Raw genomic sequence first — 23,234 nt, forward strand, 5'->3', positions numbered from 1 at the left:
TAACACAAAAAGTCATACAAATAAAAAGAGTCGCACATTCCATATATAATCTCCCAGTCATTTATTGGGTCACACATGGATGGGCCTGTCGGGGTTGTGTGTGAGCTGTAGTGTGTCGATTCTATAGGCTCTAGAGGAGCAGCTGAGGAGACTGGTCCAGGTGGTGGATGCAGTGTGTGCAGATGTACAGAGGGGACAGAACGTCTACAACAAGCTCTTCTACAGGTACACAAACAGTCCCTGCAGTTTATTGTGTTAATCAAGGACGGTGACAGGGCGAACTTGACTTTTAAGTAGATTATGTCAAATAGCAAGTGAATCCTGTTCTTTGTTTTGTCTTTTTAAACCCCACAGTGCTGTGAAAGTGGATTTCTTCAGCATCGCGTATAGACAGCTGGAGAAACTGGTGAGAATTCCTTTGACACCAAAAGGGATAGAACCTGCCAACATCTTAATCCATACATGATGATATACAGTATACTGATGCATATAGTGTTCCTGTATGTTCAGCATGCATGTATCCTCACCGTTGACCCTTGACCTCTGAGATGGGGTGACTGACCCCTCTGCTCCCCCAGGTCGCGGACGACGTGAGCGTTGCCATGGAGAAGGTGTGTGGCACTCTGGAGCAGGAGAGCTCCAGGCTAACTCAGACCATGGGAGAGACTCTGTTAGAGCTCTACATGTCTCTGAAAATACTCAAACGCTTCAGAGAGTTCCTCCCTCTCAGGTGAGTTTGTGAACACCCTGCCACCCGGTCAGACTGGTGGATGGTGGATGTTCAGCTTGGTTGCATTGAACTTTTAGAACACAGAAAGATTGATTAGATGTTGTTATTGCTTGGTGATTTGATCTTGCATTGAACTTCTCCATGTGCTTGAACATACAGTAGATTCGCTAAATGTCAGGTGGTTAATGAGTATTTCTCTCTCAGGGAGGCTAAGATGATGGCCTTGACTGGCTATCACAACTGGTTTAAGACGTCTATCCACAAGTGGCTGCAGATAGTCCATGACAAGGCATGTGACAGGATCCGCAGAGCAGTAGACATGGACCAGGTGAGAAAGGCATTTTATGGAAGTCTCTGTAGAGGTTGCTTTTCCATGAAAAGAGAAACCATGGAACATACGGCAATCAGGATATCCATTACACTTTTACAGCAGAACCCATTGATGCTCTGTAACCCACCATGATGTTTCTATCTAATGTACTCGGAATATGAGTTCGTTTCTGTGTACTATACCTGTGTGTCAGTGTATTTCTAGTACAGTACATGTGCATGACTTTCTATAAGTTGTTGTTCATAGAGTGTGTGTGTGTGTGTGTGTGTGTGTGTGTGTGTGTGTGTGTGTGTGTGTGTGTGTGTGTGTGTGTGTGTGTGTGTGTGTGTGTGTGTGTGTGTGTGTGTGTGTGTACTGAGCAGCTGGAGCCAGTACAGCAGGCCAAACACAGCTCCTCGGCGGTGGATGTGACAGCGTGTTTCAGCCAGGTGCGGGAGTTCTGGAAACAGATGTCCTGGCCAGACTCTGCAGGGGCCTTCATCTTTGTCACCCGCCTGACAGACGTGAGTGCCATCGCCACACACACACACACACACACACACACACACACACACACACACACACACACACACACACACACACACACACACACACACACACACACACACACACACACACACACACACACACACACACACACACACACACACATACTCTATGAACAACAGCAACAACAACAAGTGCATGCTTTCACACACGCTACACATTCAGAGACAGTGTAAGAAGCTCTACAATCACAAACAACCAGAGCAGAAAGAAAATAATGCACTCTCGATGATGATGATGGTGAGTGAGATGTTGTCTGTGTTGCAGAATTTCTGCAGCGAGGCCGTGTGTTACTCAGAGATGATAAAGCGCAAGATTGAGAGGAGCCAGCAGGGTCGAGACATCAAGAGCCTGACAGTGCAGGTAACGCCTGTGGGAAGGCAGGAAGGAAGGGGGGTTTCAGGATGACGTGGGAAGTAAATGTCAGCGACCGTTCTTTCCCTGGCAACACAAAGACCTCAGCGGGTTGTCCGCAGCGTAATATGTTTGGTCTACTTCAGTGGAAGCTGCTTAGAGGAGAACGGATCATAATAATGGCTGGAATAGAGTAAATGGAATGGTATCATAAAGATGGTTTTCATGGGTTTGATACCATTCCATTCACTCCATTCCGTCCATTAGAATCCATTCCAGCCATTATTATGAGCCCTCAGCAGCCTCCACTGGTCTACTTACCGTCTTGCCTCTTTTCATTGTCAATCATTTACTCTCTCCCCCAATCCCCTACCTGCCTCTTTTTTTTTTAGCCCTGCCTCTTTTTCGTCCTTTGTTTCCTTCAAACATTCTCGACCTTTCCTCTGGCTTTCTCTTCTTCCCTCTACTAATGTACTTCCTGGATCTTGGTGTGGGCTAGCTGTGCATCGCCCTGAACAACACAGAGCATGTGCGTGTGTTCCTGGGCCACCTGCCTCGGGACTTGGACTGGCAGGGCGTGGAGCAGGCTATGGAGGAGTCTTGCGGGGCAGAGGGGAAGGAGCAGGTCAACAAGGCCCTGAACGGACAGCTCTACAACGTGGATGCGGACCTACAGAGGGAGGCCAAGCGCCTCATCACCCACCTCACAGACAAGGTCCCTCCATCTCACTAAACTATCCTCTCTGTCAGTCATACTTAGTAACCAGTCATCAAATCAAATTGTATTAGTCACATGCGCCGAATACAACAGGAATACCTTACAGTGAAATGCTTACTTACGAGCCCCAAACCAACAATGCAGTTTAACAAATAAATAAAAATAAACATTATTGAATAAGAATAAGAAATAAAAGGAACTGGTAATTAAAGAGCAGCAGTGAAATAACAATAGCGAGACTATATACAGGGGAGTACCGGTACAGAGTCAATGTGCGGGGGGCACCGGTTAGTCGTGGTAATTGAGGTAATATAATGCAAATAGTCTGGCTAACGACTGTCTTGGTGTGTCTGGACCATGTTGGTTTGTTGGTGATGTGGACACCAAGGAACTTGAAGCTCTCAACCTGCTCCACTACAGCCCTGTCGATGAGAATGGGGGTGTGCTCAGTCCTCTTTTTCCTGTAGTCCACAATCATCTCCTTTGTTTTGATCACATTGAGGTAGAGGTTGTTGTCCTGGCACCACACAGCCAGGTCTCTGACCTCCTCCCTATAGGCTGTCTCGTCGTTGGCTGTCTCGTCGGTGATCAGGCCTACCACTGTTGTGTGATCGGCAAACTTAATGATGGTGTTGGAGTCGTGTCTGGCCAAGCAGTCATGAGTGAACAGGCAGTACAGGAGGGGACTGAGCACGCACGCCTGAGGGGCCCCTGTGTTGAGGATCAGCGTGGTGGATGTGTTGTTACCTAACCTTACCACCTGGGGGGAGGCCCGTCAGGAAGTCCAGGATCCAGTTGCAGAGGGAGGTGTTTAGCCCCAGGGTCCTGAGCTTATTGATGAGCTTTGATGGTACTATGGTGTTGAACGCTGTAGTCAATGAATAGCATTCTCACATAGGTGTTCCTTTTTTCCAGGTGGGAAAGGGCAGTGTAGAGTGCAATAGAGATTGCATCATCTGTGGATCTGTTAGGGCAAATTGGAGTGGGTCTAGGGTTTCTGGGATAATGGTGTTGATGTGAGCCATGGCCAGCCTTTCAAAGCACTTCATGGCTACAGACGTGTCATTTAGGCAGGTTACCGTAGTGTTCTTGGGCACAGGGACTATGGTTGTCTGCTTAAAACATGTTGGTATTAGACAGGGAGAGGCTGAAAATGTCAGTATTTTTGTATTTGTATTTATTATACATCCCCATTAGCTGCTGCCAAAGCAGCAGCTACTCTTCCTGGGGTGCAGCAAAATTAAGGCAGTTTATACAATTTTAAAACATTACAATACATTCACAGATTTCACAACACACTGTGTGCCCTCAGGCCCCTCCTCCACCACTACCACATATCTACATTACTAAATCCGTGTGTGTGTGTGTGTGTGTGTGTGTGTGTGTGTGTGTGTGTGTGTGTGTGTGTGTGTGTGTGTGTGTGTGTGTGTGTGTGTGTGTGTGTGTGTGTGTGTGTGTGTGTGTGTGTGTGTGTGTGTGTGTGTGTGTGTGTGTGTGTGTGTGTGTGTGTCTGTGCCAATGTTTGTGTTGCTTCACAGCCCCCGCTGTTTCATAAGGTGTTTTTTAATCTGTTTTTTAAAATCTAATTATACTGCTTGCGTCAGTTACTTGATGTGAAATAGAGTTCCATGTAGTCATGGTCTATGTAGTACTTTGTGCCTCCCAAAGTCTGTTCTGGACTTGGGGACTGTGAAGAGACCTCTTGCCGCATATCTTGTGGGGTATGCATGAGTGTTCGAGCTGTGTGCCAGTAGTTTCGACAGACATATCAGTGCATTCAACATGTCAATACCTCTCATAAATAAAAGTAGTGATGAAGTCAATCTCTCCACTTTCAGCCAGGAGAGATTGACATGCATATTATTAATATTAGCTCTCTGTTCTGTGTACATCCAAGGGCCAGCCGTGCTGCCCTGTTCTGAGCTAATTGCAATTTTCCTAAGTCCTTTTTTGTGGCACCTGACCACACGACTGAACAGTAGTCAAGGTGCGACAAAACTAGGGCCTGTAGGACCTGCCTTGTTGATAGTGTTGTTAAGAAGGCAGAGCATCGCTTTATTTTAGACAGACTTTTCCCCATCTTAGCTACTTCTGCATCAATATGTTTTGACCATGACAGTTTACAATCTAGTGTTACTCTAAGCAGTTTAGTCATTTCAACTTGCTTAATTTCCACGTTATTTATTACAAGATTTAGTCGAGGTTTAGGGTATTAGTGTTTATGTTCCAAATACAATTATTTTAGTTTTATAAATATTTAGGGCTAACTTTGTAACGATCTTCTTCATCTGAGGAACAGGAATAGGAAGGATCAGACCAATATGCAGCGTGGTATGTGTCCATGTTAAATTGATTACAATTGAACACAAAATAACAAATGTGAAACAACGAAAATCGAAACAGTTCTGTATGGTGAAAACACAGAAAACAACTACCCACAAATCATAGTGGGAAAACAGGCTGCCTAAGTATGGTTCTCAATCAGAGACAACGATTGACAGCTGCCTCTGATTGGGAACCATGCCAGGCCAAACACAGAAATACAAAACCTAGAAAACAAAATCTAGAATGCCCAACCCAACTCACGCCCTGACCAAACTTAAACAGAGACATAAAAAGGAACTAAGGTCAGGACGTGACAAACTTATTCCTTGCCACCCACTCTGAAACTAACTGCAGCTCTTTGTTGAGTGTTGCAGTCATTTCAGTCGCTGTAGTAGCTGATGTGTATAGTGTTGAGTCATCCGCATACATAGAAACTCTGGCTTTACTCAAAGTCAGTGGCATGTCATGAGTAAAAATTGAAAAAAGGGGCCTAAACAGCTACCCTGGGGAATTCCTGATTCTAACTGGATTATATTTGATAGACTTCCATTAAACACCCTCTGTGTTCTGTTAGACAAGTAACTCTTTATCCACATTATAGCAGGGGGTGTAAAGCCATAACACATGTGTTTTTCCAGCAGTATACTATGATCGGTCATGACAAAAGCTGCACTGAAGTCTAACAAGACAGCCCCCACAATCATTTTATCATCGATTTCTCTCAGACAATCATCAGTCATTTGTGTAAGTGCTGTGATTGTTGAGTGTCCTTCCCTATAAGCATTCTGAAATTATGTTGTCAATTTGTTTACTGTAAAATAGCATTGTATCTGGTCAAACTCTATTTTTTCAGGAAGTTTACTAAGGGATGCTAACAGGCTGATTAGTTGACTATTTGAGCCAGTAAAGGGGGCTTTGCTATTATTGGGTAGTGGAATGACTTTAGCTTCCCTCCAGGCCTGAGGGCACACACTTTCTAGTAGGCTTAAATTGAAGATGTCTGCCAGTATCCTCAGTAATTCTCCATCTAGATTGTCAGACCCGGGTGGCTTGTCATTGTTGATAGACAACAATAATCTTTTCACCTCTTCCACACTGACTTTATGGAATTCAAAAGTACAATTCTTGTCTTTCATAATTTGGTCTGATATATTTGGATGTGTAGTGTTAGTGTTTGTTGCTGGCATGTCATCCCTAAGTTTGCCTATCTTGCCAATGAAAAAGTAATTCAAATAGTTTGCAATATCAGTGGGCTTTGTAATGAATGAGCCATCTGATTCAATAAATGAAGGAGCTGAGTTGGCTTTTTTCCCCCAAGAAAATGAATTTAAGGTGCCCCAAAGATTTTTACTATCATTTTTTTATATAATTTATCTTTGTTTCATAGTGTAGTTTATTTTTCTTTTTTCATTAGTTTAGTCACAAGATTTCTTAATTTGAAGTACATTTGCCAGTCAGTTGGGCTACCAGACTTAATTGCTATACCTTTTGCCTCAACCCCCTCAACCATACACCTTTTCAATTCCTCATCAATCCAAGGGGATTTAACAGTTTTTACAGTCATTTTCTTAATGGGTGCTTATTAGTAACTGGAATAAGTATTTTCATAAATGTGTCAAGTGCAGCATCTGGTTGCTCCTCATTACACACCACAGACCAACAAATATTCTTTACATCATCAACATATGAATGACGACAAAACTTATTGTATGTCCTCTTATACACTATATTAGGCCCAGCCTTTGAAACTTTGATTTTCCTAGATATGGCTATTATATTGTGATCACTATATCCTATGGATTTGGATATTGCTTTAAAGCAATACATTTTGATGATTTAATTCCTGTGCTGTTTGTAACTACCCTGGTAGGTTGACTGACAACCTGATCCAGGTTGCAGGCACTGGTTACAGTTGGAAGTTTTTTCCTGAGTGAGCAGCTTGACGAAGGCCAGTCAATAAATTGAAAACATTAAATTAAATAACCCAGAAAATATTATTCTCTGATGATATCACATACATTATCAAGCATTTCACACATTCTCAAGATACTGACTGTTAGCACTTGGTGGTCTATATCAGCTTCCCACAAGAATGGGCTTTAGGTGAGTCAGATGAACCTGTAGCCATATTACTAACATTAGATCCTCTCTAAGCTTTACAGGAATGTGGTTCTGAATATAAACAGCAACACCTCCTCCGTTGGCATTTCTGTCTTTTCGGTAGATGTTATAACCATGTATTGCTACCACTGCATCATCAAACGTATTATCTGTGAGTGAGTTTCAGAGAGAGTCAGAATATGAATGTCATCTGTTACAAGCAAGTTATTGACTTCATGGACCTTGTTTCTTAGGATACACATGTTATTATGGGCTATTTTTAGCACTTTTCTGGGTTACATTTTGTTTTTAATGCTTTACTGGGAGCTTATTAGAGGTAGACTTACTCATGTTATTTACATCGGTGCTGATAGTGCAGTGTGAGCTGCATAAAGTGGTCTTGCTACTATTGCACACCGCCTTAGTGCTAACAGTGTAACTGTTTTATAGGCTCATGATTACTGCTTACAATAGCTGTAGGATAAACAGATGTGTTCAGTGCAATTAGGGGTACATACATTTAATTACTTACATTGTGTTTGCCATTGCCCCTAAGATCATGTACATTTGATGCAGCATTATGATGCAGCATTATACCTACAATGCTAGGGATTAACTGAGCTGGTCCTGGATCATTTACCAGTCATTGTTTCATCGCAGCCTTGAAATGCGAGGACAGAGTACAGGAGCCAAGATGATTTGGATGGACTCCGTCATTCCTGTAGAGTATCTTCTGTTTCCAGAAGGTGTCAAAGTTATCAATAAAAGTGACTCCAGCAGAGCTACACAAGTCTTTTAGCCAGATGTGTAATGCCAGCAGCAGTCTGCTGAATCTTTCACGCCCACTGACCAACGATGGTACTGGACCTGAAATTATTGGCCGTTTTTTGGAGTCTTTTAATGCTAAAATCAGTTCTTTAAAATCAATTTTCATGTCGTTTGAACCCACATGGACTACGACAGTGTTAGCTGACCAACTGGAAAGGGTCAGTGAAGACACTCGCCAGTTGTTCAGCTCATGCTCGCAGTACACGTCCTGGTAATCAATCTGGCCCTGTGGCCTTGTGAATGTTGACACAGGCACGCATGTCAATATCAGTTTCCATGAGAACGGGTTACGTAAATTATGTTTTTTTGGGGGCGTTTGAGGGAGCTTGTTTGAAGTGCAAGACGGTCGGGGGTTTCACATTTGGGACTATTCCATTGGTTCCGTTGCGTCAGGCAACGTTAATCCAGCACAGATAAAGTATTTCAAAGAAAACAAATACTATGTGAACCCAGGTTTGGTTACGTAATACTGTATGATATGGTATACTAAAATTGGGTCTTGCCTGGTAACCGTTGTCACAATGCCTTGAACAGAGAGGTAATTGTGATATTGTGTGTTTCTAGATGCTTTCAGAGCTGAAGAGGTACCTCCAACACATCAGCCTGTCCCCTGACTCCATCAACAACGATGATGTAAGACTGAACAGTACATTGTGCTCCGCTTCTGTCATGGAGCAGCAACCTCTCTGCTTTCTTTCATTGTCCTTTCTGGGTTGGAAGACATTTCCTCAATAAGCTTCCCCCTAAGATGGGACACTGTTCTGTGACATTGTTCTGTTTCAGGCCGTGTCCCCCCTCATGAAGTACTTACGTGACACTTTAGTCATCCTCAGCGAGTCACTGGTGAAGGAGAATCTGGCTAGGTAATTACCTGCTGTGTCACGTCTTTATCTCGATGAGCATCTTAGACATGCACGCAATAATGATACCCCTCTGACACACTATGCTGTAGTACTGGTCATTATCTAGCCATTATGATCACTTGACATACAGCGGATTGTTGTCTAACTGTGTTCTCCTGTCTTCTGCACAGAGTTCTCCTCGGCATGTGGGAGCTGCTCCTCAGAATGATCCTAGACACGGTGGCGGAGAACATGGGAGTCCAGGTGGAGTTCTACAACCGCTTCCAGTACACTGTGGAGGTCAGTGGTCCCCCCCCCCCCCCCCCTCTCTCTCTCTCTCAGTTGACCACAGAGACGGGGAGAATCACCGTAGGGGCCTATTTCCCCATCTTCCTCCTCATTTTCTCCATCATCAGCTACTGTATCCTTGCTAATTACTTGTGTGGTATAATTTCCATACCACTGATATTCATCAGGTCTCCCGGCTGCTCAGTCCCTGCTGAGGAGAGTCCCCACCAGAATGGCAATGTGACAGTTCCTGTATTCTAATGGAGCATAGAGCTGGCAAGGGACACACGACAGATTTGGATGAAAAGTCGTGAAAATGCAAACCTGCGTGGGTAGAACATGTGGTGTGTTCCATGGTGATCTCCTTCTACTGGGGGATTCACGCTGTCAGCGAGGATACATACCGGTCTGCTAATATCCTCTGACATATGCTCCAACCAACGGCGTTACTTATAGTTACCACAGCTAATTAGCTAGTCATGCCAGTCGTACAGAGCGGAGTATCAGGACATGTAACCTGAAAACTGAAACCTTCCCCGCCACAATGCTCCTTTCAGGCCCTGGTGCAGTTCTTCTGTGCTGATGGAAAGGGACTTGCCATAGAAGATCTGAAGAACCATGTCGACTACAAGGTGAGAGCACCAAGGGTTTATGTACCATCTAGCCTTTTTTAGTGGGGGTTGTTCAGCTGGTTCCTGACGAGCCCCCTCCCCACTGCTGTTCCTATAGGCTCTTGACGAGGAGCTGAGGCTGAACAAGTGTTCGTCCTTTGAGCTGATCGAGCAGTACTTCCTGGAGAAGATCTCTCAGCAGGTAGTCTGCAGCCTGCTGGGCTGCCACATTTGACTCTAACCCCCAGGCTAGTGTAGTGGGGGAGTGTTGATTAGGAGCTGAAAGATCACAACACATTTTCTTTTTCTTTATCTCCTTAATGCTAATCTGGTCGCTAGCTGTTTTCTGTAACAGCGGTTTATTTTAGAACGCCAGAACAACTTTATAGGCATGTCCACTTACTACAAGCATTTTGCTACACTCACATTGACATCTGGTAACCGTGTGTATGTGACAAATAACATTTGATTTGATGTCCAGGATTCATCATACTGAATGGATGTATAACAATCCAATCAATCGAGCATCTGTTTATGTATGAGTGATAATATGGATCTGCCTTCCAGAGAACACTGAAGCACACCCGCTTTGGCCGCGTCAGTGTGAAGTGTTACTATGATGCTTCTGAGCAGAGGCTCACGGTGGAGATCCTGCACGCCGCCGATCTCATTGCCTTGGACGCCAATGGTAAATATCAGAGCTCCATTGGCATGCAGCTCCTTATGCAGAAAGAATGCCAATCCAATCTTCTGTATGAGCCCCTCATTCGTTCTTGTTCCTCTCTCTCTCGCTCTCTCTCTCTCTCTCTCTCTCTCTCTCTGGTGCCACACAGGGCTGAGTGACCCCTTTGTCATCGTGGAGCTCTGTCCCCACCACCTCTTCCCCATGGCCAAGAGCCAGCGCACCCAAGTGAAGCTCAAGACCCTGCACCCAGTATTTGATGAGCTCTTCTATTTGTGAGTGTATAATCTGCCTTCTGTATGCACTAACAGAGAAGGAAATGTTGGGATTGGTGGATGATATGATAATTCCCTCTTGACGGCAGCTAGATTGAAAAGCAAAACATGGAGATGTAGACTTCAGTTTGACTCATGTTCCTCTATCTGCTGTCCCACAGCCATGTCAGCCCAGAGCAGTACAGGCACAGGTTTGCCTGTCTGACTTTTACTGTGATGGACTATGATTGGCTGTCCACCAACGATTTTGCCGGGGAGGCCTTGGCCCCGCTCAGTGACTTCTGTTGGCCAGGGAGACCCAACGCCTCAGCGGCCGGAAAGACCATCCAGCCGACCATTCTGCACCTGGCCCGGAGCAAACCCAGCGGTAGGGAGCAGGGTTAGGGTCAATTTGATTTCAACTCAGTCAATTAATTAAGTAAACCCGTATTCTAATTCCACGTTTTCCTCATTGAAAAGAATTTAGGAACATTTGAATTGTAATTTCAGTTTACTTCCTGAATTTACTGAATTGAAAGGAATTGACCCCAACCCTGGAAGGACAGTCCACCGGATAGACTTCAGTACATAACACCACCCCTCTACTCCTCACTGAGAGGGAACGGGTCCCCAGGGCGGAGAGCGTGTTAAGTCTGGGAAAGGTTTCCTATTACTTCTGTAGTCCAACCTAGCGACCCGTTCAATCTGAAGGTAATTGTGGCAGGCGTCGGATGGATGCACTTATGTCTCTGTTTGATCTCTCCATCCAGAGAAGCCGATCATGAGGATTCTGGACGCACGGACGGGAGACGGGGAGGCTCAGGAGTTTGTGAGGAAGCTAAAGGAGATTGAGAAATCCATGGAAGAGGAGTGAAGCTGTCAGCACTGGTCTGGTGTATTGGTGTATTCTGACTACGTCTTTGCCACATGTGCTTTTGTACTTGTCGTACTACCCGTATGTTGACAATGTTTACGGCTTTCAAATCCTCTTGTACGTGCACTGAAAATGTCATGCCGAACAGAACACAGTGAGGCATGACTTTTTAAATTGGAATACGAATGTCCTGTCTCTCTGCTGTATTTTTATCCCTCAAATCAAGTGCTATTTGTCACATGCGCCGAATACAACAGGTGTAGACTTTACCGCGAAGTGCTTACTTACAAGCCCTTTCCCAACATTGTGGAGTTAAATAGTAAGAAATATCCAAGGGTCCTATCTGAGAAATCGGAGGAGCAGCTTATCCTACAGTGAATATTTTGTTACCTAAAGAGCTCATTGAATGTTATCTTTGTCATACTATCTCTGTTATATTATCTTTGTTGTATTACATGGCTAACGTTTAACTGAATCAAAAACTAATTTGCAACTGATATGTATTCAGTCGAATCATGTGGGTGGATCAATCGTTGATAACAAATATACTCAACTGCCGTTTCTGAGTATGTGGTGAAGTAGCACAAGGATGTAACACTGCAAGGAAAAGCCATCTGTAGCCAGGTTTTGTAAGTCATCAGAAGGAGTAGTGTCACGTATGGCTGCGTTTACACAGGCAGCCCAATTCTGAAATGTTTCAGATCTTTTCACGCCAGCTCTTTTTCAGAGCTGATCTGATTAGTCGAAAGAACAATAAGCTAGGGAAAAGAGATCACAATTTGGCTGCCTGTGTAAATGCAGCCTATGTGACGCCATCTGTGCTCATTGATGATTGGATGTTTATATCTCTTCAGATTATGTACCATATCCCTGAAGAAAAGAGTGTTAGTCCTCTATTTGTTATATTGTAAATGTGAACTACTTGTCCTTGGATTGTAATGGATTGTGCTGCTGTTCATTGTACCATTCAAATGAAAATGTCTATTAATAAAGATTGTATTTGAATATGATTCACTAGCTCTTATCACATGTTGTTCTCCTTAGAAAAAGATGTTTCCTTCTTTGTAGTGGACTTGCCCATATGACATCAACATGTTGCTCTTCATGTTGCATGAGTCTTTTTCTAAATGGAAACTAAATGGACTCACAAACATATAGCAGCACTAGACATCTAGAAAAAAAACAGTCCTTTGTGTTTAGTTCTAAATGCCAGGATTCATTTTGATTTCTTCCAGACCGAAAGATTCTGTCTCTGTCGGTCTTGTGTCTGCATGTTCTCTCCCTTCTCTGTCTCTTTGTTTTGCTTTTCTCACTCTGTCTATCTCTGCCCTCCCCCTCTCTAACTCTCGCGCTCTCTCGCTCGGCTCTTGTCACTTAGTTTCAAGGCTTACAAAAGGAAACAGCAGATGTCTGTTTACAGGCACTCATTCTCTCTCTCTCTCTCTCTCTCTCTCTCTCTCTCTCTCTCTCTCTCTCTCTCTCTCTCTCTCTCTCTCTCTCTCTCTCTCTCTCTCTCTCTCTCTCTCTCTCTCTCTCTCTCTCTCTCTCTCTCTCTCTCTCTCTCTCTCTCTCTCTCTCTCTCTCCTCACTTCCCTCCGAATGTCATTCTCAGATGCAGGCCTGTCTGCTCCCACCACCTCCACCTCTATTATCCGTCCACTCTCTCTCTTCCTCCACAGTGTTCCCTCTATCATAGTCCTCTTCCGGTTCCCCTCTTGACCTTTCAGACCTTCTATCACCCCACCTTGGATGGAAAACACGCTGCTGCACGACCACGGTGACCCCAAAGAGAAACACTCAGAGTCCAGTAATAAGGGAAGCAAGGTTATGTTGATTGTGTCCAATCTATCAAATCATAGAAGTCTGAACCACAATGACCTGGTTACATTCCCATCCGCCTACACACAGACCGACGTGTTGGTGACTGATGGACTTCTGTAATAATATGGGCTAAGATAGATAGATAGATATAGATCGGTAGTGTTTTGATGGATATGTTGGGATGTTTATTTGGTAATATCAATCAATCAAACAACACCCCACCCCCCAGAAAAAAAATCAGCAAGCCCAATACTGGTATTGGATTGAGTGTGGCCAGTGCTGTGGTGTCTCAGGTGTGATGGGGAGCAGACATTTCATGGTTCTGTAACCCAGACGTCATGCCCTGTGGTCAGAACCTGTTTAATGTAGCTATCATGCCATCTGACAGCTTCAGCTTCCTTACCATTCCATTCAGCTTCAGTACCATTCCATTCCACAGCCTCACTCTCCCACCCTCTGATTGGTTCACTGTACTGCAACAGGAATCTACACTACAGCTCCAAACCAACAGGCATGCTTGTATTTTGTCATTTGTTGATGCAGCAACACAGAGAAGCAAAAGGAGGTAATTAGATGTATTGTATGACCAAATATATTTCTGTAGATTATACATGGCAGGTAGCCTAGTGGTTAGAGCGTTGGGCCAGTAACCGAAAGGTTGCAATATGAAATCTCCGAGCTGACAAGGTAAAATCTGCCATTTTGCCCCTGAACAAGGCAGTTAACCCACTGTTCCTAGGCCGTCATTGTAGATAAGAATTAGTTCCTAACTGACTTGCCTAGTTAAATAAAGAAGAACACCACTACAATTGTTCATTCAACCAGGCAAGTCAGTTAAGAACAAGTCGCCAGAACAACAGATTTGTACTTTGTCAGCACGGGGATATGAACTTGCAACCTTTCGGTTACTAGTCCAATGCTGTAACCACTAGGCTACCCTGCCGCCACAATGATTTAAAGGCTATTGACATTCAAGGAATGTTGCACATGTGGTAGCCATATCGCTAAAAAGTAAATTAGGCTAATCTATTTTTCAGTGGAGATAATGATTATTGTGTTGGGTGAGAGGATGCTCCAAACAGCATTTGCATTAATACCCAGACAGTAAGATCTTTAACCACTGGGTGTCCCCATAGTTTCACAAACCACTTTTTAATCAGTTCAATATTCTGACGTTAGGTGGCACATGGCACTATACTTGGTGAGCCACGCTGGATCTCTATTGGTTGAACTCATTACTAAGTCACAATAACACCAGGTCTCTGGTCATCCTTGTGTCACTCTACATCTGTGCTGAGCGACAGGATCGCTGAACCATCCTTCTGGGAGCTCCAAGGTCATCAGGCACCATGGTAACACAGCCTCGTCGTCCCCCACGGCCTCTGACTCAAGGCCTTGCAGAGAGACAAACTACAGCTGGAGGTGGAACTAGAGTGGGGGAGAAACAAGTCTAAACCATTTAGCAGTCAAATGTTGATACAGTAAATCATGTTGATTTACCGAGTATGTTTTGGTGCTATCAAATCAAATTGTATTCATCACATGCTTTCTAAACAACAGGGGTGGACTAACAGTGAAATGCTTACTTATGGACCCTTCCTAACAATGCAGAGAGAAATAAAATCAAGTAAAACACATAATAATAAATTAATAATAGATACACAATGAGTTTATACAAGGGGTACCAGTACGGAGTCGATGTGCTGCAGGGCCATGAGGTCATTTAGGTAGATATGTACACTAGTAACAAAGTGTCAGATGGTAAACAGTAGCAGCAGTGTATGTTATGAGTCAAAACATGTTAGTAAATGCACATAGTCCGAGTAGCTACAGTTTTGGTTAACTACTTAACTAACTATTTGACAGTCTTATGGTTTGGGGGTAGAAGCTGTTCAGAGTCCTGTTGGTTCCAGACTTGGTGCATCGGTTCAGCTTTCCTTGCGGTAGCAGAGAGAACAGTCTATGACTTGGGTGACGGAAGTCTTTGACGATTTTCAGGGCCTTCCTCTGACACCTCTGATATAGAGGTCCTGGATGGCAGGGGGGCTCGGCCCCAGTGATGTACTTGGCCATGTGCACTACCCTCTATAGCACTTTGTGGCCGGATGCCAAGCAATTGCCATGCCAAGGGGTGATGCAGCCAGTCAAGATGCTCTCAATGGTGCCGCTGTATAACATTTTGAGGATCTGAGGTCCCATGCCAAATATTTTCAGCCTCCTGAGGGGGAAGAGCTGTCTCTCTCCTCAGGCAGTGTCTCATCCTGGTGACAAACCCACTTCCCATCTGGGTAGGGATTGTATTTACCCTACTTGTAGGATATATGTTGGATTCTATCCACTTCTATTGTGCCCTTCCTGGAATGGTCCATATGGGCCTCTTCAGGGGCTCAAACTCAGTGGAGGTTGAGGTCTTTGAGGGCAAACCAAGAGGACTGTGTCGTATCCTTGTTTCTGCTGGCCCAGCCCTTCACAGGGCTCTGACCCTCCACAGAGCACACGTATGATGGGAGAGAGAGGATCCACAGTGGGCCTGCTGTGGGTCATGGCTCCCTCTCTACGCGTGTCAGGGACAGACAGCTCCATGGAGAGGACTCCTCCTGACGCCACAGCAATACAGAACAACAGATGGAACCAGAGAAGAAGGAGAAATGTGGATACAGTAGCACACACATGATTTACTGTACATTGTGCTATCCTATCATTGCTATCATTGTGTAACCTGTCATACAAATACAGTGCCTTGGGAAAGTATTCAGACCACTTGACTTTTTCCACATTTTGTTACGTTACAGCCGTGTTCTAAAATGGATTAAATAATTTTTTCCCCTCATCAATCTACACATAATTCCCCATAATGACAAAGGGAAAACAGGTTTTTAGAAATGTTAGCAAATGTATTTAAAAAAATCGGAAATACCTTATTTACACAAGTATTCAGACCCTTCGCTATGAGACTCGAAAATGAGCTCAGGTGCATCCTGTTTCCATTGATCATACTTGAGATGTTTCCACAACTTGATTGGAGTCCACCTGTGGTGAATGCAATTGATTGGACATTATTTGGAAAGGCACTCACCTGTCTATATAAGGTACCACAGTTGACAGTGCATGTCAGAGCACAAAAATAAGCCATGAGGTTGAAATAATTATCCATAGAGCTCATGACAAGATCTGGAGAAGGGTACCAAAACATTTCTGCAGCATTGAAGGTCCTCAAAGAACACAGTGGCCTCCATCATTCTTAAATGGAAGAAGTTTAGAACAACCAAACTGAGCAATTGGGGGAGAAAGGCCTTGATCAGGGAGGTGACCAAGAACCCGATGGTCACTCTGACAGAGCTCCAGAGTTCCTCTGTGGAGATGTGAGAGGCTTCTAAAAGGACAACCATCTCTGCAGTACTCCACCAATCAGGCCTTTATGGTACAGTGGCCAGACAGAAGCCACTCCTCAGTAAAAGGCACATGACAGCCTGCTTGGATGACAGCCTGTTTGCCAAAAGGCACTTAATGGACTCTCAGACCATCAAAACAAGATTCTCTGGTCTGATGAAACCAAGATTGAACTCTTTGGCCTGAATGCCAAGCGTCATGTCTGGAGGAAACCTCGCACCATCCCTATGGTGAAGCATGGTGGTGGCAGCATCATGCTGAGGGGATGTGTTTCAGAGGCAGGGACTGGGAGACTAGTCCGGATTGAGGGAAAGATGAACAGAGCAAAGTACAGACAGATCCTGCTCCAGAGCGCTCAGGACCTCAGACTATGAATGAAAGTTTACAACATAGAAACATTTAAGTAATCGAGGTGACAGACAGTGACACTTTCAATACCACCTTTCACACTCTTGCCTGCATCAAACTGATCTAGGGTGTAATCATTACATGCATGATAACATTAGAAGCCTCCTCCCTAAGTTTGTTTAAGTCACTGCGTTAGCACTCTGCCAACCCGGATGTCTTAGCCGTGTCTGAATCCTGGCTTAGGAAGACCACCAATAACTCTGAAATCTCCATCCCTAACTACAACATTTTCAGACAAGACAAAACGGCCAAAGGGGGCGGTGTTGCAATCTACTGAAGAGATAGCCTGTAGAGTTCTGTCCTACTATCCAGGTCTGTACCCAAACAATTTGAACCTCTACTTTTAAAAATCCACCTCTCTAAAAACAGGTTTCTCACCGTTGCTGCCTGCTATAGACCACCCTCTGCCCCCAGCTGTGCTCTGGATACCATATGTGAACTGATTGCCACCCATCTATCTTCAGAGCTCGTGCTGCAAGGTGACCTAAACTGTGACATGCTTAACACCTCGACCATCCTACAATCTAAGCTTGATGCCCTCAATCTCACACAAATTATCAATGAACCTACCAGGTACTACCCCAAAGCCGTAAACATGGGCACCCTCATAGATATCATCCTAACCAACTTGCCCTCTAAATACACCTCTGCTGTTTTCAGGTATGTTTATCCCAGTTTTGTTCCATTTGCTTCAGTTTAAGAAACAAATCCGCAGAATGAATACATGTTATGCAGGTGAATGAGGACCCAAAAGCGACTTAGCGAAAACAGAGTCTTTATTCCAGTAAAACTCAAGACGAAAACAAAACAGGAAAAAACTTAAATCCACTCGTAGTAACGAGGACAGACTGGAGACTCGAGCATTGACTGCAGGTTGCTTCGGGAAGGCACCGACCGTAGCAGACTTAGACACCTGCTCACACGCAGCATCTGAAGGAGACAAGACACGACAGGGCGAGACAAGGACACAGCACAGCGAACATCATACAAGGATCCGACAAGGACAGAAGCGGAAAACAAGGGGAGAAATAGGGACTCTAATCAGAGGACAAAATAGGGGACAGGTGTGAAAAGTCTAAATGAGTGAGTTAGGAGAATGAGGAACAGCTGGGAGCAGGAACGGAACGATAGAGAGAGGAGAGAGAGGGAGGGGGAGAGAGAGGGATAGAAAAAGGGAACGAACCTAATAAGACCAGCAGGGGGAAACGAACAGAAGGGAAAGCATAATGACAAGACAATATAAGACAAAACATGACAATACACCCCAGATCCAAACACAGTTCACTTTCATAGCAGCCACATCCAAACAGCATGATCGTTTTGCTCGTTGTAGAATTCCTTCTTGCATCTACGCACTCTCCACCTTTTCCCTTTGCTTGTGGACTTCAGTGCACAACACATCAGCTGTCTGTGACCAGGCGGAAAAACTTTTCCAAGCAAAACCTTCCTATCATAATGACTAATCACTACACACAGCCTACCTACATCGTTCTAGCTACTAGAACTAACACATTAGTAAACCCGCTACAATCATGAAGCACAGCATACAGTCAGAAAGCAGTTTAGCAGTTACACCAGCAGGCCCCAGTGGCAATAAAATAATAAAAACAAAATATTACATAGCCAGCTAGCTAACATAGCATCCCTCTCTATTTGAGCTGGGTGTTTGAGTAGGCTAAACTAGCTAGCCGCATTCACAAGCTAAGTGAAAGTGAACAAAAAATACAAATACATATAGTTAGCTCTCTCTCCCTCTCTCTTGCTTCTCCTTCATTATTGAAAACTGTCCAACTATTGTCTTTCCCTCTCTTTTAGTCAACTACTCACCACATGTTATGCACTGCAGTGCTAGCTAGCTGTAGCTTATGCTTTCAGTACTAGATTAATTCTCTGATCCTTTGATTGGGTGAACAACATCTCAGTTCATGCTGCAGGATTTCTAATAGGTTGGAGGACGTCCTCTGGAAGTTGTCATAGTCTATTGAAGGAGGTGAGAACAGTGAGCCTCCTAGGTTTTGTATAGAAGTCAATGTACCCAGAGGAGGACGGAAACTAGCTGTCCTCCGGCTACACCGTGGTACTGCCCTACAGAGTGCTATTGAGACTACTGACCTTCATTGCAAAACATTGTGTTTTAATCAATTATTTAGTGACGTGACTATATTTTGTATAGTTTTATCTGAAAATGACAACTTTTATCATGTTTCACTATTTTTATTTTTATGAAATTCACCGAGGTCCTCCCCTTCCTCCTCTGAGGAGCTTCCTCTGATAGCTGCACAAATTGAGCAGTTGAAACACAGGAACAAGCAAATCACAGTGGATGGATTGATTTGAATGTTCTACATGTAGGCTATGATTCCCCCACTTGGAAAACTTGTTGCCATGACGTCATTAAAACCAGCTTTGCCCACTGGGTAACTAGGCTACTAGAGTACATACCGTTATGTAAATATGGAAACCTATTGGAAACCAAGTGAGTCAAAGATCTATATACAGTAAGTTAAACATTCTCTCGTTTTTGAATATATTGAGTTGACTTCATCAGGGACTGTATCACAGGATGCTGGTGAGGGGAGGATGGCTCATAATAACTGAAGGAATGAAGTGAATGGAATTATATCATACACACTGAAACCATTTGTTTGATCTGTTTAATACCATTCCATTTATTCCGTTCAAGCCATTTCTATGGACCCATCCTCCCAGATGAAGGTGCCGCCAACCACGTGTGTATTGTGTAGTGTCAACAACGCAGCCACTGCCAGCTAGCCTACAAAGTCAACAACGCAGCCACTGCCAGCTAGCCTACTTCAGCAGTACTGTATCATTTTAATCATTTTAGTCAATAAGATTCTTGCTACGTAAGCTTAACTTTCTGAACATTTGAGACGTGTAGTCCACTTGTCATTCCAATCTCCTTGCATTAGCGTAGCCTCTTCTGTAGCCTGTCAACTATGTGTCTGTCTATCCCTGTTCTCTCCTCTCTGCACAGACCATACAAACGCTCCACACCGCGTGGCCGCTGCCACCCTAATCTGGTGGTCCCAGCGCGCACGACCCACGTGGAGTTCCAGGTCTCCGGTAGCCTCTGGAACTGCCGATCTGCAGCCAACAAGGCAGAGTTCATCTCAGCCTATGCCTCCCTCCAGTCCCTCGACTTCTTGGCACTGACAGAAACATGGATCACCACAGATAACACTGCTACTCCTACTGCTCTCTCTTCGTCCGCCCACGTGTTCTCGCACACCCCGAGAGCTTCTGGTCTGCGGGGTGGTGGCATCGGGATCCTTATCTCTCCCAAGTGGTCATTCTCTCTTTCTCCCCTTACCCATCTGTCTATCGCCTCCTTTGAATTTCATGCTGTCACAGTTACCAGCCCTTTCAAGCTTAACATCCTTATCATTTATCGCCTCCAGGTCCCCTCGGAGAGTTCATCAATGAGCTTGATGCCTTGATAAGCTCCTTTCCTGAGGACGGCTCACCTCTCACAGTTCTGGGCGACTTTAACCTCCCCACGTCTACCTTTGACTCATTCCTCTCTGCCTCCTTCTTTCCACTCCTCTCCTCTTTTGACCTCACCCTCTCACCTTCCCCCCTACTCACAAGGCAGGCAATACGCTCGACCTCATCTTTACTAGATGCTGTTTTTCCACTAACCTCATTGCAACTCCCCTCCAAGTCTCCGACCACTACCTTGTATCCTTTTCCCTCTCGCTCTCATCCAACACTTCCCACACTGCCCCTACTCGGATGGTATCGCGCCGTCCCAACCTTCGCTCTCTCTCCCCCCCGCTACTCTCTCCTCTTCCATCCTATCATCTCTTCCCTCTGCTCAAACCTTCTCCAACCTATCTCCTGATTCTGCCTCCTCAACCCTCCTCTCCTCCCTTTCTGCATCCTTTGACTCTCTATGTCCCCTATCTTCCAGGCCGGCTCGGTCCTCCCCTCCCGCTCCGTGGCTTGACGACTCATTGCGAGCTCACAGAACAGGGCTCCGGGCAGCCGAGCGGAAATGGAGGAAAACTCGCCTCCCTGCGGACCTGGCATCCTTTCACTCCCTCCTCTCTACATTTTCCTCCTCTGTCTCTGCTGCTAAAGCCACTTTCTACCACTCTAAATTCCAAGCATCTGCCTCTAACCCTAGGAAGCTCTTTGCCACCTTCTCCTCCCTCCTGAATCCTCCTCCCCCTCCCCCCCCTCCTCCCTCTCTGCAGATGACTTCGTCAACCATTTTGAAAAGAAGGTCGACGACATCCGATCCTCGTTTGCTAAGTCAAACGACACCGCTGGTTCTGCTCACAGTGCCCTACCCTGTGCTCTGACCTCTTTCTCCCCTCTCTCTCCAGATGAAATCTCGCGTCTTGTGACGGCCGGCCGCCCAACAACCTGCCCGCTTGACCCTATCCCCTCCTCTCTTCTCCAGACCATTTCCGGAGACCTTCTCCCTTACCTCACCTCGCTCATCAACTTATCCCTGACCGCTGGCTACGTCCCTTCCGTCTTCAAGAGAGCGAGAGTTGCACCCCTTCTGAAAAAACCTACACTCGATCCCTCCGATGTCAACAACTACAGACCAGTATCCCTTCTTTCTTTTCTCTCCAAAACTCTTGAACGTGCCGTCCTTGGTCAGCTCTCCCGCTATCTCTCTCAGAATGACCTTCTTGATCCAAATCAGTCAGGTTTCAAGACTAGTCATTCAACTGAGACTGCTCTTCTCTGTATCACGGAGGCGCTCCGCACCGCTAAAGCTAACTCTCTCTCTCTGCTCTCATCCTTCTAGACCTATCGGCTGCCTTCGATACTGTGAACCATCAGATCCTCCTCTCCACCCTCTCCGAGTTGGGCATCTCCGGCGTGGCCCACGCTTGGATTGCATCCTACCTGACAGGTCGCTCCTACCAGGTGGCGTGGCGAGAATCTGTCTCCTCACCATGCGCTCTCACCACTGGTGTCCCCAGGGCTCTGTTCTAGGCCCTCTCCTATTCTCGCTATACACCAAGTCACTTGGCTCTGTCATAACCTCACATGGTCTCTCCTATCATTGCTATGCAGATGACACACAATTAATCTTCTCCTTTCCCCCTTCTGATGACCAGGTGGCGAATCGCATCTCTGCATGTCTGGCAGACATATCAGTGTGGATGACGGATCACCACCTCAAGCTGAACTTCGGCAAGACGGAGCTGCTCTTCCTCCCAGGGAAGGACTGCCCGTTCCATGATCTCGCCATCACGGTTGACAACTCCATTGTGTCCTCCTCCCAGAGCGCTAAGAACCTTGGCGTGATCCTGGACAACACCCTGTCGTTCTCAACTAACATCAAGGCGGTGGCCCGTTCCTGTAGGTTCATGCTCTACAACATCCGCAGAGTACGACCCTGCCTCACACAGGAAGCGGCGCAGGTCCTAATCCAGGCACTTGTCATCTCCCGTCTGGATTACTGCAACTCGCTGTTGGCTGGGCTCCCTGCCTGTGCCATTAAACCCCTACAACTCATCCAGAACGCCGCAGCCCGTCTAGTGTTCAACCTTCCCAAGTTCTCTCACGTCACCCCGCTCCTCCGCTCTCTCCACTGGCTTCCAGTTGAAGCTCGCATCCGCTACAAGACCATGGTGCTTGCCTACGGAGCTGTGAGGGGAACGGCACCTCAGTACCTCCAGGCTCTGATCAGGCCCTACACCCAAATAAGGGCACTGCGTTCATCCACCTCTGGCCTGCTCGCCTCCCTACCACTGAGGAAGTACAGTTCCCGCTCAGCCCAGTCAAAACTGTTCGCTGCTCTGGCTCCCCAATGGTGGAACAAACTCCCTCACGACGCCAGGACAGCGGAGTCAATCACCACCTTCCGGAGACACCTGAAACCCCACCTCTTTAAGGAATACCTAGGATAGGATAAAGTAATCCTTCTCACCCCCTCCCCCCCCTTAAAATATGTAGATGCACTATTGTAAAGTGGCTGTTCCACTGGATGTCATAAGGTGAATGCACCAATTTGTAAGTCGCTCTGGATAAGAGCGTCTGCTAAATGACTTAAATGTAAATGTAATGTAATGTATTGTATTGTGTAAGTTTAGGCAATGGGGGGTGAGAGAGAGAGAGTGGGTTTAGAGTGAGTGGGAAGAATAGGAC

General features: G+C 45.4%; 1 protein-coding gene across 3 annotated transcripts in view; it reads left to right on the forward strand.

Moving 5' to 3' along the window:
- Window positions 1-12,493, forward strand: part of LOC124016512 (BAI1-associated protein 3-like) — a 38,587-nt gene extending 26,094 nt beyond the window's left edge. For 2 of the 3 annotated variants that reach the window (XM_046332081.1, XM_046332082.1), the window contains 16 exons: window positions 128-225; window positions 355-406; window positions 579-730; window positions 935-1,058; window positions 1,424-1,564; window positions 1,875-1,970; window positions 2,461-2,676; window positions 8,497-8,565; window positions 8,716-8,795; window positions 8,966-9,074; window positions 9,620-9,694; window positions 9,792-9,875; window positions 10,241-10,361; window positions 10,507-10,630; window positions 10,792-10,997; window positions 11,380-12,493. In XM_046332081.1, coding sequence (XP_046188037.1) covers window positions 128-225; window positions 355-406; window positions 579-730; window positions 935-1,058; window positions 1,424-1,564; window positions 1,875-1,970; window positions 2,461-2,676; window positions 8,497-8,565; window positions 8,716-8,795; window positions 8,966-9,074; window positions 9,620-9,694; window positions 9,792-9,875; window positions 10,241-10,361; window positions 10,507-10,630; window positions 10,792-10,997; window positions 11,380-11,483 — 1,851 coding nt within the window. In that variant the 3' untranslated portion in view covers window positions 11,484-12,493. Of the gene's footprint in view, window positions 1-127; window positions 226-354; window positions 407-578; window positions 731-934; window positions 1,059-1,423; window positions 1,565-1,874; window positions 1,971-2,460; window positions 2,677-8,496; window positions 8,566-8,715; window positions 8,796-8,965; window positions 9,075-9,250; window positions 9,695-9,791; window positions 9,876-10,240; window positions 10,362-10,506; window positions 10,631-10,791; window positions 10,998-11,379 lie in introns of those variants that run through there. The other variant, XR_006835358.1, reaches the window with a different exon arrangement.
- Window positions 12,494-23,234: the final 10,741 nt, after the last annotated feature.

The sequence above is a fragment of the Oncorhynchus gorbuscha genome, linkage group LG26 (genome assembly GCF_021184085.1).
Source record: "Oncorhynchus gorbuscha isolate QuinsamMale2020 ecotype Even-year linkage group LG26, OgorEven_v1.0, whole genome shotgun sequence".
Lineage (NCBI taxonomy): Eukaryota > Metazoa > Chordata > Actinopteri > Salmoniformes > Salmonidae > Oncorhynchus > Oncorhynchus gorbuscha.